We start from the raw sequence: 19,319 nt of genomic DNA on the forward strand, positions 1-19,319 counted from the left end.
GTCCGACCCGACCCGGCGCACCCGCTGTCCTCATCACCCGGTGCGGTGAAATAATCTGAATTTAAGTCGGTCCAGTTGTCGTCAGATGTAGCACCTCTAACAGGAATTTAATTTAAAAGTCGAGCGATGTTTTCCTCACGTGAATTCATCTTGTCAAGCAGCTATCTCCTCTGTCAACCACAATCTGTCAATCAACTCTATTGAGCCGAGTCAATACACAGCGGACTTCCGGTAAAAACTTTACGACAACGTTATGTTTAAGAGCTTCAAAACTAGACTTATCATTTGAATTTTACATTGATTCTTACTTTTTATGAAAGCTGAGACTTTATTTATTCATAAACGCATTAAAAAAAAAACAAAAAAAAAACACTTTTTCATAAAAAAACGTGTTTTTACAAGAATGCGCTGCCGCGACTTACGACTCATTTTGATAGAGCGGGTCACATTTAAACCCACGCCGAATTGATACTATATAAACAATGCATAGAAATATTAAATGAAGGAGTGACTTTAGTTCCAATATTATGTGATTTAGAGTATATTCAGTGATTTCAGTAGAAGGATCACAGCTCTTAGGGGCAGATGTGTGGCTCTTAAAAGAGCCGTTGTGTTGATAACTGTCAGGTCAGTCTAAGCCCGCTCTCCGCGGATACGGCGGGCCAGCTGGATGTCCTTGGGCATGATGGTGACCCTCTTGGCGTGGATGGCGCACAGGTTGGTGTCCTCGAACAGGCCGACCAGGTAAGCCTCGCTGGACTCCTGCAGAGCCATGACGGCAGAGCTCTGGAAGCGCAGGTCGGTCTTGAAGTCCTGGGCGATCTCCCTCACCAGGCGCTGGAAGGGCAGCTTGCGGATCAGCAGCTCGGTGGACTTCTGGTAGCGACGGATCTCTCTCAGGGCCACGGTACCGGGCCTGTAACGGTGAGGCTTCTTCACGCCGCCGGTGGCCGGGGCGCTCTTACGAGCGGCCTTGGTGGCCAGCTGCTTCCTGGGGGCTTTGCCTCCGGTGGACTTACGAGCGGTCTGCTTGGTTCTTGCCATTGTTGGTGAGCGTCGGCTTCTCTTAACTCCAGAAAAGTAGTTGTGCTTCAACAGAGACAGCCACTGCTTATATAGCTAGAGCCGGCGCGCCGGCAACGCTGATTGGTCCAATGTATGCACGTGATACAGCAGGGGAAAAAAAAGCAAAAGCAAACATACTGTTGGCAGTATAATACACTTTTTACAGACATAAACATTAGTTTTATAAAATAAACACGTTTTTTTATATTATTATATTATATTAATAATAAAATAAACACTATATAGTCAAGTTTGTTAACACGTTTCAACAGGGCTCTAGATCTGTGTTCATTACACATTTTATACATAAATATCTATATCAAATATATATTTTACATATTTTATGTTAAACAATGGTTAAAATCGTTATGGTATTGTATGCTGTAGCCTACCGATTGCAAAACCCCTTGACAAAAATGTGTTGTTGGTCTATATAAATAATGTATTGTATAATATGTATTGACAACCAAATAATAGTTACTATAATACTACTACTATACATTGTTACTACAGGTAATTAGTTCGATTCATTCATGTATACAGTGCTAATGTGTGCATTCAGTTAGATGACCTATAAATTATTAATAAGATGTGTATAAAGCTACAATAAGAATAAAAAAATTGAATTTATACAATGGCAATTCAAGACAAAATTAGGAGGTAGACAGTAGTGGGGTTAATAGTCTAGAGTACATGTAAACAGAGTATACCAAAATAATATATAATGTGATTACTTAATGTCTGTATTAATATAGCAACATAATATATGTAGTAAGACAGTATAACATTTACATAATGTAGTATGGTATAAAACAGTATGGTATGGGATATAATACATAGTATATGGTGCAATATAATAATAATAATAATAATAATAATAATAATAATAATAAACCAATCAAATTTTTAGCAGACCTTGATTGTTTTTTTCTTTTTTTCTTTTTAATTAATCTTTTCCTTTCCTTACATTTATTTGTTGTAAAATGTATTTTACTTTTTAGAGCTGACCCAAAAATTCTTTTTTGGGCTTTTAAACTTCGGTGAGAAATATTCAAAGCTTTGCGGTGTATACTAATACAACAATTTATATAATCATTGATAATGTTGTAGAATTATTCCTTATTTCATGGGCTATTTTTTTTTTTTTTTACATACATTTTTATAGACTTGTATATAATATTTTTTTAAAAGTTTAAAAATCAAAGCATTCGAATAGTGATTTGGAGGTTGAATATCGTGGCAACGGTCAAAGCATTCGGGTCAGCCCTAATATTTTTATAAAATGTTTATACTGTGAAATATCTTACTCGCTAATTTTTCTTAACATGTTTATTTAACTATTGTACTGAACTTTCTAAATAAAAGTATATATACCAATATGATAGAGTGACAGAGAAAATCTAAGTCACAAACAAATAAATATAGAAAATAAAAAAGGAGATTGTCTCTTCAGTGTAACATTTGGGTGGCTCTCAAAGAGCCTTTTGTTTTGTTGGAATGAAGCATCTTTCAGGACGTTTACTTCTTAGCTGGTTTCTTAGCAGCTTTCTTGGGAACAGTTGCCTTCTGGACCGCCGTCTTCTTCGGGCTCTTTGCGGACTTCTTGGCCGGCCTCGTCTTGGCTGCAGCGGGCTTCTTCGCCTTCTTGGGTGTCGCCGCTTTTGTCTTCCTGGTGGCTGCTGGTTTCTTAGCGGCGGTGAGTTTCGTCGCGGCCGGCTTCTTCTTCTTCTTCTTTTTCTTCTTCTTCTTCTTCTTCTTCGGTGTTTATTGTCGGTTGGCAAACCATCTTAGAGGTGCATTACCGCCACCATCTGGACTGGAGTGTGGAACAGAAGATTGTGCAGAAACAAAATAGAACTAAAAAAAAAAAAAAAATTAAATAAATAAAAAATGATAATGAAAACTCTAGATTCTTTTAACTAAATCAGTTTTTCTCAAAAACTGAATAATTTCACTGTATATATTATCTGCTTTATTCCCCAATAGACCTGACACTGAAAAGTCGTGATGTTTTGCCTTCCTTAGTGTCTGAAAAAGGTGATTCCTCTGGATAGTGTAATTACTGCAGTGTATCAGTACGTGTTCAACAGTTTCTGGCTGGTTACAGTATGTACATTTCCCAGTTGGGTGCTTGCCTATTCGATATAATGTTTGATTAAGACCTGTATGTCCGATTCTTAGTCGAGTGATGATATTTTCTTCCCTTCTTTTCCAGCCCACCTTTCTCCCTGCTCCAACATGTTTCTGTATATTGTACATATGCCTTCCAGTTTCCTGATCATCCCAATACTCCTGCCATACTTTTTGTGCATAGTTCTTGATGAATGGTTTAGCCTCAGCTTTACTTAATGGAATTTGTAATTCTATATTCTTAATTCTTAGTGTTTGTTTGGCCAGAATGTCTACCTGCTCATTTCCTTCCACACCAACATGAGCAGGAACCCATATGAATCGTGTACCTGTGCCTTTTATTTCCATCCTATACATAATGAGAAATATTTCATTAATTAAATCCGTTCTGACTGATGATCTACCAGATCCTATGCTTGTGAGTGCTGAAAAACTGTCAGATGCAATAACGGTGTTTTTTATTTCCCTCTCCTCTATCCACTGCAGGGCCAATAATATTGCCAATATTTCTGTAGTATATACTGACACATAATTTGATACTCGTTTCTTGATGTATGTCTCACTCACCGGGATATAAACTGCTGCACCTGCACACCCTGTCTCAGGATCTTTGGAACCGTCTGTAAATAAGAACACGGAGTCTGAGAAGTGCTGATCCAAATAATTCTGGACTATGCGCCATGCTGGAATTTTCTTTGACTTCTCCTTCAATTCCTGCTGTATATTGAGGTCAACATTTGGTAATGGGAATAACCAGGGAGGAATGGAGGAAACTGAAACTGTAGAGCAATATTGGAATTGACATAACCCTATGTTTTCTGCCTTTGCATCACCTACCCACCCAAAGCTTATGAAGTTTGTTTCATTATGTTCCCAGCAGTCTATCAAAACACTTTTGGTAGGGTGAGTTTCATAATGCCCCTGAAGATTAACCCAGTATGCCAGCATTAATTTTATTCTTCTAATCCGTAGGGGCATTTCTCCCACTTCCACTTGCATTGCTGATACCGGAGATGTTCTGAATGATCCACTAATGATTCTCAAAGCCTGAGCTTGCAGTACATCTAATTTCTTGAGGTTTGATTCTGCTGCTGACATGTAAGCAGTGATCCGTTTCTTAACACTTTAGCACTTTTTATTTCTCCGATTTCTTTACATATTGATCTGGTAAGTTGTATTGGATTCCACTCTCCAAAAGAAGCCCCTTCTTGCGCCAGTTTAATGATTACCTTATAATCATCTCTCCTCCTCTCTGTTACAGCTTCTCTGCCAACAGAATCACTATCATCCGATTTATTATTTGGATTCTTTTTACGTTTCTTTTTCCGAGCAATATCCCACTCTCCGTAGCTCCCGCCACCTAATTCCATCTCGCCTAACTCGCTTCCTGATCCGTCACTTCCCTCTGCCATCTCCTGTCCAGTCACAGCCCAGTGTTGCCAACCGCCTTCCAAGCTGTCTGTCTCCGTCTCGCGAGGTCCGGCCGGCTTCTTCGTTACCTCTTTACCCTTTGGAGCATCTTTATTCAGCTTGAAGGACCCAACCGTCCCGACTCCCTTGGTGTGTACAATGGCTTCACTGTCCAACAGCCTCATAACGGCATGTTTAATGTGGTGTTTGTTGTGTTCCACGTCGTAGCCTTGAGCGGCCAGCTCCTTATTGAGAGCGAAGAAAGAAATCCCTTTACGACCTTTGTAGGCGGTCACCGCCTTCAAGATGAGCTCAGGGGCGCCGGGGCCAGCAGGCTTCACAGGTGTGGGGGCTTTCTTCTTCGGCGCTTTAGCAGCTGGGGCTGCGGGTGGAGCGACTTCAGGTTCGGCCATTGCGTTGTAGAAGACTAGCCTGATGTGACTGTTAAAAAATTACCAGCAAACAGATGTACTTAAACACACCATGAGAACCATGGAGACTCAACCCAGCCTGCAGCAAAAATACTGTTCCACTTGTGTTTTCTCTTTACCAATAAATGTATAAAATACACATCTGGGGGAAGTATTAAAGTCTAAAATTGAATTAAACTGATAGCGAAGGAGTTTCTCTTCACATATAAATAGAATAAGGCTTTGAAGGTATTTGTGTTTTGATTGGGAAACCTCTAAACCTGTCAAAACTACTGCCGTGTGAGGCACTGCTGTTTGACATTTCCCTGTAATTCATCTCGTAAATGCTTAAAAAGACATCGTTAGTCCACTAAAACCAGTTAGATGTTGAGTGAAGATGTTTGTTTAAAGATTCAAACTAAAAACCATGAGTTCTTGCTTTTAAATCTGTATGAAACAGATGTTAGTTTGGTGTCTGCAAACACACTCAAAAGTTACTTGGGCCTGTCACTCTGCATATCAATTGTTTTACTCTGTTTTAGAATTCATTATACTTTTACTTCTAAATTCTAAAAGTATTTCTTAGTCATTAAAGTGAATGCACATGAAATTAATATTTTTTTTGACTTATTTTCTTCCTTTAGGAAGATCAACTGTTCTACTGCAGCAAACCAAGTAAGCTGCTCATAAAGTTGGAACGAATGACATTGTTCAATACAAAATATATATGTTATGGTAACATATAATGTCTATGTATTGCTTTAATATTTATCATATATTTATTATTTGTATTATTATTAGTAGTAGTAGTAGCAGTTTATGTATATGTATATAACAGGGGATATCACACAAGTAAATGCACAAGTAAAATTATTATTTAAGGTATGAAATAGTGAATAAATATAAACATAAGTAAGTGTAAGTATAAAATAGTAATGTAAATTTGTAATGTAGTTGACGACAGTATTTCTGATGGGACAACTGAATGTAAACAGGATGTAGTATGTACATGCATGATGAGAAGTAATATATGTACACAGAGGTGTAAACAGGAACATAGTATGTATAGAGAAGTAGTAAATATATACACACACAGAGGTGTAACAGTTTGTAAAACAGTATGTAAAGTATATAAAGGTATATAAAGGTAAAGTGTCAAGTGATGAGCTCAAGAGTGCAGCAATCTTATTGCCTGCTGGATGACTCGCTGTCAGTTGTCAGCTGTAAGAGTTTGAGATGGATATGTTCAGCCTGGCACATCTCTCTTACAATTGAAGGTATATTTATGAATATATTTGTCTGCAGATTGTGTCTTTCACTCCTCGTTGCTTTCATGTTGTTTAGTTAGAAGAAATATGTGCTAAAACTTTAAGTAAAGTTATATAATAATAAGATATTGATGTGAAATTAAGTTTTGAATGTTCTGTTCTGCACAATGTTTGTAATAAACAACCCAACATGTTCCATAAAAAGCATAGTTTCTTTCTCAATCACATCATAGTTAGTTTGTACACTTTGCAAATTTGATATAAAACAAATAGGTGACTGGAACTACAGAGGAAAGCCTAAATATGACTCCAACATCAACCTTTATATCCATTATATGTTACAATACAGGATTATTTCATCCGTCAGCTGTTACTACCTCATAATCTATTATTGTTCACATAACTCTAAAATAATTTGACCTATATTCAACTGTGCAATACTCTCATTAATACTGCATTTATACTGTACACTGCACTCTGGTTATTTGTTATATATTGCACATCTTAATGCAAATATGTGTACATCTTTTTTTTAATTCTCATTTTATTATTTTTAATTTGAGTACTTACTTATATCTCTTTACATAAATTATGTTATATATTGTAGTATATATATAATTTCCATGTTACATACTCCATGAGCAACTGTAACACCCTGATTTCCCCCCAGGTATCAATAAATTATTTCTGATTTTGATTCTGATAACCAATATTGGAATAAAATAAAAACAACAGTATAAAGTATATATAAATAGCACTAATAGAAGACTAAATTATAAACATCGTCGTGTCGTGATCCCCTCTGATCTATTTCCTCCTCCTATCTCGTTGTAGAGAGCACTGTTGTCTGGTATTATATTATAATACCATATTTACCTTAAGGCCAAAGACGTTCCAAGTTTGTGAGATTGTACTACGCCAATAAAAGATGAATAACAATGATAATTCTAATTTTGGTATAGATCAGGAGTGATTGTAGCTGCCTTTTTTTCTGAACATTGCAAAGAAATATTAGATATGAAACAATATAACTTGCTGTAATACATTTCACAACAGAGTAACTAAAATGATATACTGTATCTTACCTTACCTTATCTGTGAAAGCATTAATCATATGACCATGACTCACGACCCATTACAAACACATAATAGTAAAAATGTTATGGTACAAAACTACATAAAGTAGTATACTAACCATTGCTATGTTCATTACACCTTTCTTACAGTAATTTACGTAATTAATTTATTTTATTTACCTTGCAATAAATCTTCATCAAGGTTCTAATGATCGGTTTGTGTTAAAACTGTTGAGGTGAAACAGTGAGGTGTTGGATTGTGTCGTGTTATTATTAGTATTAATATTATTCACACCTTATAGACTGTTGTAATTACACCACATTACTTTGTGTAGCTCACAAACTGGCAATTGATTGTATTTACGGCATAAAAAATATAATTATTGAATAATTAGTTTCTCTGATATTATACAAAAGTCAATGAACAAGACTAGAGCTCAATAAATGATGTCTAGTGTTGACAACTTGTGGGAGCTCATCTGTCTCCTGAGGAAGTTGGGGGCTGTATAGGAGCCTCTGTGTCCTAACAGTGTTAGATCTAAATGTCTAACACATTTCAGATTGTTATAACTATCTCATATAAAAAGATGGTTGTATTAATATTAAAAAGAACAATGTGCTACATAAAGGACACACCTTGTTTCAGGAAGTAAAACTCAGCCAGTGACCTATCTCAATAGGAGTGTGTTTTGCAGATACCAAAAGAACCTCTGTTTAATAAATAAATATTCGCAAGACTTGAGTGTTTTCACATTGGGTCTCTGAACAAACATCTCTTCTCGCTGTTAAACTCTTTTGAGTGGGTTTCTGGTGTGTTTGAAAGCATTTAGGAGAGAAATCACGAGGAAAAGACACGCAGCAGAGCCTTACACAGCGGCAGATAGGAGACGTTTTAACGCTTTCCAAACAAAATCCAGAAAAGTATTACGGTTCATTTGACTTAAATGTGAGAAGAAACTCCTTTGCTACCAGTTCGATTCAATTTTAGACTTTAGTACTTCCTCCAGATGTGTATTTTATACTTTTATCGGTACAGAGAAAACACAAGTGGCACAGTATTCCTGCTGCACCGGTGAGCGGCAGGCTGGGTTGAGTCTCCACGGTTCTCATGGTGTGTTTAAGTTCCTCTCTTTGCTGGGAGACTTCATCAGTCACATCAGACTAGTCGAAAGGATCAACTTGATACAGCATCATGACAGAAACAGAAGAAGTCCCAGCCCTTGTAGCGGCAGCCCCGGTGAAAGCGAAGAAGAAAGCTTCACAGCCGACCAAGAAGCCCGGTCTCGGTCCCACTGATGCCATCAAGTTAGTGTTGGCATCCAACAAGGGCCCTAAAGGCATGTCTTTCGTGGCTATGAAGAAGGCAGCGGCCGCTGAAGGCTACGATGTTGAACACAAGACCGTCCATCTGAAAAAAGCCCTCAAGAGGATGATTCTGTCAAAATGCATCACGCAGGTCAAAGGCAAGGGGGCGTCCGGGTCCTTCAAGCTGTCAAAGCCCGCCGTCAAAGCCAAGAAGCTGGTGGTGAGGAAATCTGTCGCCAAAGCCAAGAAGCCGGCAGCGAAAGCGAGGCCAACCAAGAAGAAGCCAACTGCTGCAGGAAAGAGCCCGAAGAAGGTGTCCAAGAAGTCAGCTGCTGCGCCCAAGAAGTCAGCTGCTGCGCCCAAGAAGTCACCTGCTGCGCCCAAGAAGTCACCTGCTGCGCCCAAGAAGTCAGCTGCTGCGCCCAAGAAGTCACCTGCTGCGCCCAAGAAGGTACCTGCACCCAAAAGGAAGGCACCTCTCCCGAAGAGGGTTGCTAAACCAAAATCTGCTAAGACCCCAACTAAGAAACCCAGACCCAAAGCCAAGAAATCAGCGAAGAAGTAAACGAACTTAAGTTTGCTAAACAACCAAACGGCTCTTTTAAGAGCCACCCAAATCCGCAAAAAGAGCACTTTTCCTGATGTTTTTATAATAAGAGTGGGGCCAAGTTGTTTATTGTCAATTATAGTCATTGGCAATGATATTCTTGTATCTCAGATTTTTTTCAAAGCACAAAATCAACATGCGTTGCAAGCACAAGTGAGACTATATTGCATAAAAGTGCAGAATATAGGAATACTCTATAAAATAGTATTTTGTATTAAATAGGTTTACAGTAACTGCAACGTGAATGAACTGTAATGTAAACAGGTATGTAGTAAATATAATGTAGCTTCATTTGAATAGGATATAATATTCAATCAACATGGTTTTTCCTAAAAATAACTGATTATAAATATAGATTATTCCGATATTAAAGACCTGCCCCGTGGAAGAAAAAAGCCACAAAGACCTTTATAGGAGACCTGAAATCAGAGTAAAGATTAAGTCAAAAAAGAATATAATTATTAAACAAAATAAAACCCTACAACATGTAGTGCCACCATGTGATTATAATACCTTTTTTTTTCTTTTTTTTTTTCCTATTTTAGGAAACTTTAACGTGCCTCAGAAACTACGCGGATTGTGTCACTGACATTTCACCACTGATTAAAAGTAATTAAGTACATTTACTCAGGTACTGTACTTTATACTTCTACTCCACCATAACTTATTTTAACAAACCAATCAATTAATTGATTAATAGAGGAAATAATCAGCAGATTAATCCATAATGAAAATACTTATTAGTCCACCTCAACCAACTACCACAGTAAAATCCTGCTTTTACAGTAATGCATGAGTAATAATAATAATAATCTAATGATATAATATTCAAGTACAAATTCCTGGTTATACTTACATATTTTACTTTTTGCAGTGTGGTATTAGTACTTCTACTTAAGTGAAGGATCTGAGTACTTCTTATTTAATAGTGACTCATCTTGGTCATATTGCAGGCACATGTTTATGACAAGTTTAACACTTTAAATGACATGTTTCCTACAAATATCTTAATGAGACAATGAATACTAGTTCAAAGTCACTGGAAATCCAATTTACATACAATGATTTCAGCTGCTATTATTGATTAAATCATTTTGAATGTTTGCTGAGAGGTCATGAAGGCCTCTTTAGCATTTAGGTCCCTCAGATCTGCTCAGTGTCTCGCGATTTACAACTTTGATATGATTAATTCAATTTGACTTTTAGGAATTTAAATTGTTTAATATTGATGCACGTGAATAATACGTATTTTAATACGTCTCCTCACATGCAGGCTTCTTTGACTGAGGAGATCAGGTTAGCTTTAATCAGCTAGGTTTTATTAAAATGTATATTAATAACTTATTTTAAAAAATATTTCATTATGTGCCATACTGTATTTTTTCTTTTAATTTCATCCATTCAATTCTACTTTGTTTTATATTATTTTCTGACACTGTATTTTTTCTGCTTGTATGTATAGAAATACACACCATAAATAGTATATCTTATTTGATTCATTTTTTTAATTATTATTTCTTCATTATGTGCTTCATTGAATTTGTTCACTTTCATCCATTAAATTCTACTTTATTTTTATACTTTGTTTCTGATACTGTATATACATAAACAGTGTATGTTATTTTCTTATTTATCTGATCTGTGATGTCTTACTTTGTAAATCCCAGATACTGCAGGGACGCAGTTTTGGACTAGTGACGTGACGTAGGTCCCTCTGATTGGGCGACCGGCTGATATACCTGACCAATGAGTGACGAGTTGATCTCTATATAAACCCCGGGCTGTCTCTCTCCGAAGGTATTCCGCTTTAGCATTCCTAAACAACAACCACTACGTGAAAAATGTCTGGACGAGGCAAAACCGGCGGAAAGGTCAGAGCCAAGGCAAAGACCCGCTCATCCCGTGCTGGACTCCAATTCCCTGTTGGTCGTGTCCACAGACATCTGAGGAAGGGTAACTACGCTCAGCGTGTCGGTGCCGGAGCGCCGGTGTACCTGGCGGCGGTGCTGGAGTATCTGACCGCTGAGATCTTGGAGCTGGCTGGAAACGCCGCCCGTGACAACAAGAAGACCAGAATCATCCCCCGCCATCTGCAGCTCGCCGTCCGCAACGACGAGGAGTTGAACAAGCTGCTGGGCGGCGTGACCATCGCTCAGGGTGGTGTGTTGCCCAACATCCAGGCCGTCCTGCTGCCCAAGAAAACTGAGAAGGCCGCCAAGAAGTAAATCTCCATACCGGTCCCAACTACCCCAACGGCTCTTTTAAGAGCCACCCACTCCTCTCAAAGAGATTATTCCTCATGAAAATACAAACAAACTGACTTATGAAGATCAAATGCATTACACCTGGAGGGCCTTTGTTATTTTATTTATTAAACATTTCATCATATATCCTGGTCTCATAGAGGCACTAACATTGTCTCTGTTCTCGGAGGCCCCACCTGTGAAACATGGTTGAAAAGTTCCTCACAGTATCTGTATGTTACACATCTTAACTATACTATTTCGGTCAATGGAGTCTAATGGAACAGTATATAAGGGGTCTATCAGAGACCCTAAACAAATGACTTGCTAAGTAAATGTCATTAAATGCAGCTAATATCATATTAAAATTAAATGGCCATATTAATGTGACATAACTTGATATTTCTGTATCTTTGTATTACACTTTTTATTTACTCTTCTGCTTAATTTTCCCATTTATTTATTTCTATTTAACCTCTTAGCATTTTTTTTTTTTTCATCTGTTTTATATTTATTTTTAGATGAGTGCATTTATGTATGCACAATTTTTCCCTTTTGCATTTCCCCCGTTATTTATGTCCCCAAACTTATTTATTTCTGTATTTTCTTTATATATTTGTTTTTTAAAAAATGTGCATCTCTGCTTCATTGTGCTACATTTATTCTAATATTATTTTTGCTGCATTTAAAGACAATTTACTTATCGAGTCATTTATTTTTATTCAACATAAACGTCAGTAATATATCTAAGATAACATATTGTTGATAGCTCATATTGCATAAACACCTGAATTATATTTTAGTTTCAAAGAACATTATTTACTATTATTATGACAGCAGGAGGTCTCCGTATGGGTAAAGGAAGGTAAAGTGATCGAATAGTTTTGAGTTGGTAAGGTGTAAACTTGATGACACTCTCTTCTTACAAGCTTACTTGTAAGCCTACTCTTGTACTTTTTTATTCACACATTAGTGCATTAATTTAGGAAATATAAAATTTTCTGAGTACTGTGTTTTGAGCAGCAGCAAATTTTCAGTTATTTGTATATATTTAAACTCTGTTTAAAGTGTTTAAGTTTGAGTTTTATTTATTTACACAGATGTTCAAGTATGATTTCATATGTTCTGTTACATTAACATTAAATAATATGTGATATTAATAGAACCCCAATAAATTCGAACTGAATATTGACATCTGTTCATGAAGATGAATAATAGACGAATATCTGGATGATTAAATCTGTGAATCTTGTACATATTTGGCAAACATCGGTATCATAAATTGTAAGAAGCTGAGGTTTTATAATAATTAAAGAAGCAGAAAGGGTGCAAGAATTTGATATTTCTCATTTCTAACAAAAAGTGTGTGTTTACTGGTGAGTTTGTATCATAATTAATCAAAAATGATGAAATAAGACAACCCAATGTTCTTGTTTTACAGGACAATCTTACTGTAAAATATTGAATCATCCATTAAATTCAATTCAATTTAAGTTAAACTGGATTTTACTTTCACATATCCAAATGAACTGATTGGACTGGCTGCAAACCCTGTTATTAATATCCAACGGCACCAGTCAAAACAACTCATGGTCGTGAAGGTGAGAGTTCATCAGTTTCTAATGTTGCCGCCCAGCTGTCTTCAACTACGTCCGCAAAGGGCCTTTAAGTAGCAACGCGCTCCACTCTGTGGTATCAGTTTTTTTCTGCCGAACAAACTTGACTCTTACAAGATGAGTGGTCGCGGAAAAGGAGGCAAGGGACTCGGTAAAGGAGGCGCCAAGCGTCACCGTAAAGTGCTCCGTGATAACATCCAGGGGATCACTAAACCCGCCATCCGCCGTTTGGCTCGTCGTGGCGGAGTGAAGCGTATCTCCGGTCTGATCTACGAGGAGACCCGCGGTGTGCTCAAGGTGTTCCTGGAAAACGTGATCCGTGATGCCGTCACCTACACCGAGCACGCAAAAAGGAAGACTGTGACCGCCATGGATGTGGTGTACGCTCTGAAGAGGCAGGGCCGCACCCTGTACGGTTTCGGAGGATAAACCAATGACGACCTGATCTCTCTACAACACAACGGCTCTTTTAAGAGCCACCCAAACCATCCAAAGAGCTCATTTCAATTGTCCAAGAATATATTTTTTAATAGAAATATATTTGGATATTAAGAGCCTTCATTTAGAATATTTCCCCACTGTTGTATCTGACAAATAATCGGATACATAGGACTAACTCTTCACAGATATTTACCTGGTGCCATTGGGTTTATATATGTGGGTGTAACTACAACTTGTGATGGGAGATCAAGTTTACTGAAGCACTGAATCCCCGGCTAATTGGAAGGGTTCATTTCACCAGGCTTCTTCTGGGCTTCATATGCACATGAAACCACCAATCAGTCAAATAGTGTAAAAGAGGTACATATATACCAGATATGTGGCAGTGGGTTAACTGGGCACAGGGCAGTGAATGTGCTTGTGTAACTAAAGGCAAATGGTAGATGGGAGACATTATTTGTTTTTATTCAGGAATAATAAGCTCTCAACTGTATTTCGGCTTCAGGCATTTTACAAGCCTCGACACGTGCTTCACAGAAAACTTCCTGGATTACTCGACACACTCTGAAGCCTCGGCACATCACATAACATATCTTACTACAATTACAGCCAATTTTGACCTAGTAATGGCAATTTGGGTTAATGTTAAAAGTTAAAAGCATCTCAAGCACCACCTGTTCTTAGAGGTCTATGACCTTTAACTCTTCCTACACATCACTCTTTAATTACCTGTTTTATTCATGATGAGTTTGTTTGCCCTCTTTGTAAAGCGTCCTTGGGTTTCTTGAAAGGCGCTATATAAGTCCAATTTAATATTATTAATAATAAAAGTTGCAGTGCAATGCTTGATAAATATATACAGTGTTATTACCCATCTTGACATACTCAATAATAACTAAATAATGAGATTTAATACATCTATGAAGTATTTTATGTGTCCAAACACCAATTTTTGTTCATGTCAGATATGCAAAATGAGGTAATTCAATTATATCACATTATTTCAATTCAATCATTTCATATACATTTTACTTAACACCGTATTAAAATATTTGTTTTGTTTATAAATAATTTATATGATTTTTTAGAACATTAGACATTAGAATTGCAATATCTGTCATAAGAGAAAATCATTAAATCCCCTATTTAATTAATATATATAATATATATATATATAATTTAAATATTTACAATGATGCACAAAGCTTAATGAAAAATATTATAGAAATTAAAAAAGCAAAATGTATGAAATAAACATTATTGTAATGTGAGGACATTAGAATAATGAGGACATTTAGAAAGAACAAGTGATGAAAACCATAAAAATAAACAAACATTAAAGTTACTGATCACCATCGATGCTACAACATTAATATGAAATGTGGAAAACAACTATTCACAGAATTTGTTTTTTTCAGCAATTGAAATGTCAAAGTCAATATGGTTCAAGTCAACGAAAGATAAGTTGGGTGTTTCATAAAGGTGGCATATAGATTATTTGCTTTCATACATTAATTATCTTTTAGTTACTTCCCTGGTTGTTTCCCAGATTAAACTGACATGCTGTTTAGTTTATTATCATTTTGTTTGATTGAGGAAAAATATTTGCTATAAAGGAATTATCAGGAACTACTGTTTGTAATTAGTATTTTTACACTGTTAACATATTTGCTGTCTATGTCACGCCACATGTCTATGCCACTATCTAAACATAACCCATGTTTCCTTTAAGATACAATGGTGATTAAAATGCATCTCAAATCACTTCAACCAGACAAGTTATAGGCAAACTCATTTCATGCATGTGGGGACTTCCGCATAGTTACTCCCTGACGCATTTGAAATCAGCCAATGACAGAGAAGGGACAGCACAGTAAAATTTGCATATTTAGGGTCTAAGGAGACGTAGTGTACAGTCACTTGTAAACACAATTGTGAACTCCACAGTCGTAATCATGCCTGATCCAGCACCGAAAGGGCCCGCTTTAGCTAAGAAGGGATCCAAGAAAGCGGTGGCGAAGACCGCCGGCAAGAAGGACCGGAAGAGGAGAAAGCCCAGGAAGGAGAGCTACGCCATCTACGTGTACAAAGTGATGAAGCAGGTGCACCCCGACACCGGCATCTCCTCCAAGGCCATGGGCATCATGAACTCCTTCGTGAGCGACATCTTTGAGCGCATCGCCGGTGAGGCCTCCCGTCTGGCTCACTACAACAAGCGTTCCACCATCACCTCCAGGGAGATCCAGACGGCCGTCCGCCTGCTGCTGCCCGGTGAGCTGGCCAAGCACGCCGTGTCTGAGGGTACCAAGGCCGTGACCAAGTACACCAGCTCAAAGTAAACCGTCCAGCTCTAACAAACCACAAACCAACGGCACTCTCAAGAGCCACGTACTTCTTATGAAGAGCAAAGTTCTACATTGTACAAGTAACAACGAATGGTTTATGTTGTCACTTAGCTATAAAGAAACATGATTAGGTTCTACCTTAAGCTGGCCCCTACGCAAAACTACTATTACTGTTACTATTAATTTAATCTTAAAACATTTTATAATTTTTTTTGTAAAATATTGTCCTCTGGTATATGAATAAACACGAAGTAAACTCAGATTGCACAGTACACATTATTCATATAATCAACAGTTCAACTAGTATAAGATTAATCTAATATAGTTTAAAGGTTTGGTTATATTGTATTATAATTGATTAAATTATTCACTTGAGAGCCCTGTTTTTTGCACCTTTCCATCACATTTGTTGTTTATGTAATATCAACTTGTACCTAAATCTAGAAAATCTACTTAAAACAATACAATATGCATATTTTACTTTTTACATATGTTCTGATACAAATAAATAGTCTGTTTCTGTTTTGTAATTCAGATATTTATTTATTTATTATTTATATTTAATTTAATTATTATTTTATGTATTATAATAATCTGTAATATAGAAAGAAGCACACTCTATTGTAGAAGTAAGTATTCACACACATTAGTATTGCATCATTTATGCCAATATATTATTATTTTCACTAATATTCAGACCAGAACTTTGTTTTTATTACACAAAGTATGTTTATCTGTATTTTATTATTGTTAGTACCTCAAAGCTTTAGGAATTTACAAATCAAAAGATGCGCGGGTCCGTTGAATTTTCAAATTTCTCTCCACCAATAGCTGAGCTACTGTATCACGTGCATACATTGGACCAATCAGCGTTGCCGGCGCGCCGGCTCTGGCTATATAAGCAGTGGCTGTCTCTGTTGAAGCACAACTACTTTTCTGGAGTTAAGAGAAGCCGACGCTCACCAACAATGGCAAGAACCAAGCAGACCGCTCGTAAGTCCACCGGAGGCAAAGCCCCCAGGAAGCAGCTGGCCACCAAGGCCGCTCGTAAGAGCGCCCCGGCCACCGGCGGCGTGAAGAAGCCTCACCGTTACAGGCCCGGTACCGTGGCCCTGAGAGAGATCCGTCGCTACCAGAAGTCCACCGAGCTGCTGATCCGCAAGCTGCCCTTCCAGCGCCTGGTGAGGGAGATCGCCCAGGACTTCAAGACCGACCTGCGCTTCCAGAGCTCTGCCGTCATGGCTCTGCAGGAGTCCAGCGAGGCTTACCTGGTCGGCCTGTTCGAGGACACCAACCTGTGCGCCATCCACGCCAAGAGGGTCACCATCATGCCCAAGGACATCCAGCTGGCCCGCCGTATCCGCGGAGAGCGGGCTTAGACTGACCTGAGACCAGCCACACTTGACCACAGTTAACACAACGGCTCTTTTAAGAGCCACACATCCGTCTAACGGAGCTGTGATCCTGTGAAGCGTGGTCCCCACGTCAAAGTCATTGATTATACTCTAGATCAGAAATGAAGCAAGTGACAGTGTAACGCTGATAGTAGCCTATGGATTGGAATCTTACTGGAGTTACGCTATTTGTCCACCAGAGGGCGCTGTTGACCAGATAATGGGTCATTCCTGTAGAGATGGATGACACGTCTCGACTATCATGTATAAACCAGAATGCTTAGATTTAATCTAATTAGTCCATTTTATTACTATTACTATTTTAAGACTAAAATGAATGGTTAATTACTAATTTTTCTACCAAACTATCTCATTGAAGGGAAATAGTATTTTTATTTACTTTATAACCACACACCTGTTAAAACCCAAATACCCAAGCATATCTTGGAATGAATTATCCGTACCTCTATATGATGAGAACCTGCAGAAAATAAATGACTCGAAAAATAAATACATTTATAATTAATTGTAGCAATAAATAAAAAAAATTGATATTTCTGTTTTAATTTGATTTTTATTTATTTATCTATGTATTAACCATCTTGAACCCACAATATAGCTGTTTTAGCCTTTTTTATGGGGGTACAGGAGGTCTTTAGGGGGAGATAGCTGGTCAACAGTAGATGTTACATAGAAGTGGTGTACATCATCTGAAAGCTGGGAACTTGTAATTCAAGACTGTTTAGGGACCCCAGTATGCAGAAATATTCAAATACACCATTTTCGAAAAGGAGACAATAACATATTAATAATGAATTAAAAAAATTGCATGTGATTATCATGAAGTGGGCATGTCTGTAAAGGGGAGACTCGTGTGTACCCATAGAACCCATTTACATCCACATATCTTGAGGTCAGAGGTTAAGGGACCCCTTTGAAAATGGCTATGGCAGTATTTCCTCGCTAAAATTTAGCCCAACTTTGGAGCTTTATTTAGCCTCCTTCCTGACATGTTAGGTTTTCTAGTTTCATATGATATCTGTGTCTTCACTCTAAAACTGAACCTGCTAGAGCAGGGGTATTCAACTAAAATTTAAAGAGGTCCAGTTAGAGAACTTTTTAAAGCAAAGGTCCCGAAGATCATAATGTCTAGCTATTTAATGTGATATATATTTAAGTAGCCTAGTAGTTGTATCAACATCTGCATGTAATCAATACCTGACTGTTAAATCAAATGAATTCAGTACGACATAGAACTGAACATATATTTATGACTGCAGATATGTATAATGTTCTCTCATTAACTAAATAAAAGTAGGGCTGCATTTCAAAATAAGACAAAATAAATAAAATGTGAAAATTGTGCATGTTCAAATAAAGTGCTTAACTTCAGAAAAATAAAATAAAGGGAGGAAAAGCTTGAATTTCCCCTTTTCTGTTTCACATCTTGACTCAACAGTCTCAACCAATTTTACAGTCTCAACAATCTTTACAATCTCAACACATCTTAACAATTGAACAGTTTTAGAGTATCACTTTCTTCCCCTCTTATATATATGAATGGAGTCAGGGCCATTCTCATACACATGTGGAGGTGCTCATTGGTGAGCCTGGAACGGTATTTAGTTTTGATTATGTTCATTTTGGAGAAAGCTGCCTCGCAGTTGTATGTGGAGCCAAACATGGTCAAGATGTACAGGGCTACTTTCCTCAGACCTGGGAAAGCTGTCTCAGGAACCATTTGGAGCCAGAAAGTGGAAGGGTCAGTTCTTACAAACTGCTCTTTCAGGGCCACATCTGCTTGGAGATCAACCAATTGCATCTGGAGAGGCCCAGCATTTACCCATTTAAAGTGCTGTGTGACTTCCTTGAGCCCTGACATCTGTGATGAGAAATGGGTTCTGAATGAACATGTTGAGCTGCTGTCCAAAGCTGAAGCTGTCAAAACGATTGCTGAAGTTTACAATCAGCTTATCAATAAAGTCAACAAAAGAAGACACATCTCTCCG

The 19,319-nt window shown here is 37.6% G+C and overlaps 7 protein-coding genes across 7 annotated transcripts; 5 read left to right on the forward strand and 2 right to left on the reverse strand.

Moving 5' to 3' along the window:
• Positions 1 to 556: 556 nt before the first annotated feature.
• Positions 557 to 1,181, reverse strand: LOC141761949 (histone H3). Its single transcript, XM_074625637.1, has one exon. The coding sequence runs from the start codon at positions 1,042 to 1,044 to the stop codon at positions 634 to 636; it is 411 nt and encodes a 136-aa protein (XP_074481738.1). The 5' UTR covers positions 1,045 to 1,181; the 3' UTR covers positions 557 to 633.
• A 1,049-nt stretch (positions 1,182 to 2,230) lies between these two features.
• On the reverse strand, positions 2,231 to 5,018 carry LOC141762340 (histone H1-like). Its single transcript, XM_074626425.1, has 2 exons — positions 4,695 to 5,018; positions 2,231 to 2,793 (listed from the first exon to the last, which is right to left on the reverse strand). The coding sequence occupies exons 1-2, from the start codon at positions 5,016 to 5,018 to the stop codon at positions 2,584 to 2,586; spliced, it is 534 nt and encodes a 177-aa protein (XP_074482526.1). The 3' UTR covers positions 2,231 to 2,583.
• Positions 5,019 to 7,127: 2,109 nt separating this feature from the next.
• Positions 7,128 to 11,067, forward strand: LOC141761807 (uncharacterized). The gene is made up of 2 exons (XM_074625433.1): positions 7,128 to 9,902; positions 10,939 to 11,067. Exon 1 carries the CDS (start codon positions 8,552 to 8,554, stop codon positions 9,227 to 9,229), a length of 678 nt encoding a protein of 225 aa, XP_074481534.1. The 5' UTR covers positions 7,128 to 8,551; the 3' UTR covers positions 9,230 to 9,902; positions 10,939 to 11,067.
• Positions 11,068 to 11,103: 36 nt separating this feature from the next.
• LOC141761810 (histone H2A-like) lies at positions 11,104 to 11,914 on the forward strand. The gene has a single exon (XM_074625435.1). It carries the CDS (start codon positions 11,113 to 11,115, stop codon positions 11,494 to 11,496), a length of 384 nt encoding a protein of 127 aa, XP_074481536.1. The 5' UTR covers positions 11,104 to 11,112; the 3' UTR covers positions 11,497 to 11,914.
• A 1,172-nt stretch (positions 11,915 to 13,086) lies between these two features.
• Positions 13,087 to 15,458, forward strand: LOC141761812 (histone H4). Its single transcript, XM_074625438.1, has one exon. It carries the CDS (start codon positions 13,248 to 13,250, stop codon positions 13,557 to 13,559), a length of 312 nt encoding a protein of 103 aa, XP_074481539.1. The 5' UTR covers positions 13,087 to 13,247; the 3' UTR covers positions 13,560 to 15,458.
• Positions 15,459 to 15,475: 17 nt separating this feature from the next.
• LOC141761811 (histone H2B 1/2-like) lies at positions 15,476 to 15,962 on the forward strand. The gene has a single exon (XM_074625436.1). The coding sequence runs from the start codon at positions 15,527 to 15,529 to the stop codon at positions 15,908 to 15,910; it is 384 nt and encodes a 127-aa protein (XP_074481537.1). The 5' UTR covers positions 15,476 to 15,526; the 3' UTR covers positions 15,911 to 15,962.
• A 621-nt stretch (positions 15,963 to 16,583) lies between these two features.
• LOC141761809 (histone H3-like) lies at positions 16,584 to 18,753 on the forward strand. Its single transcript, XM_074625434.1, has one exon. The coding sequence runs from the start codon at positions 16,705 to 16,707 to the stop codon at positions 17,293 to 17,295; it is 591 nt and encodes a 196-aa protein (XP_074481535.1). The 5' UTR covers positions 16,584 to 16,704; the 3' UTR covers positions 17,296 to 18,753.
• Positions 18,754 to 19,319: the final 566 nt, after the last annotated feature.

The sequence above is a fragment of the Sebastes fasciatus genome, chromosome 23 (genome assembly GCF_043250625.1).
Source record: "Sebastes fasciatus isolate fSebFas1 chromosome 23, fSebFas1.pri, whole genome shotgun sequence".
NCBI classification, from domain to species: domain Eukaryota; kingdom Metazoa; phylum Chordata; class Actinopteri; order Perciformes; family Sebastidae; genus Sebastes; species Sebastes fasciatus.

Bases quoted from the DNA above. Each gene is read 5' to 3' on its own strand.
- LOC141761949 (XM_074625637.1), bottom strand. From the start codon at position 1,044: ATGGCAAGAACCAAGCAGACCGCTCGTAAGTCCACCGGAGGCAAAGCC.
- LOC141762340 (XM_074626425.1), bottom strand. From the start codon at position 5,018: ATGGCCGAACCTGAAGTCGCTCCACCCGCAGCCCCAGCTGCTAAAGCG. The intron at 2,794-4,694 runs GTAACGAAGAAG...AAGAAAAAGAAG, and splicing joins ATGCTCCAAAGGGTAAAGAG to AAGAAGAAGAAGCCGGCCGC.
- LOC141761811 (XM_074625436.1), top strand. From the start codon at position 15,527: ATGCCTGATCCAGCACCGAAAGGGCCCGCTTTAGCTAAGAAGGGATCC.
- LOC141761812 (XM_074625438.1), top strand. From the start codon at position 13,248: ATGAGTGGTCGCGGAAAAGGAGGCAAGGGACTCGGTAAAGGAGGCGCC.
- LOC141761810 (XM_074625435.1), top strand. From the start codon at position 11,113: ATGTCTGGACGAGGCAAAACCGGCGGAAAGGTCAGAGCCAAGGCAAAG.
- LOC141761809 (XM_074625434.1), top strand. From the start codon at position 16,705: ATGCGCGGGTCCGTTGAATTTTCAAATTTCTCTCCACCAATAGCTGAG.
- LOC141761807 (XM_074625433.1), top strand. From the start codon at position 8,552: ATGACAGAAACAGAAGAAGTCCCAGCCCTTGTAGCGGCAGCCCCGGTG.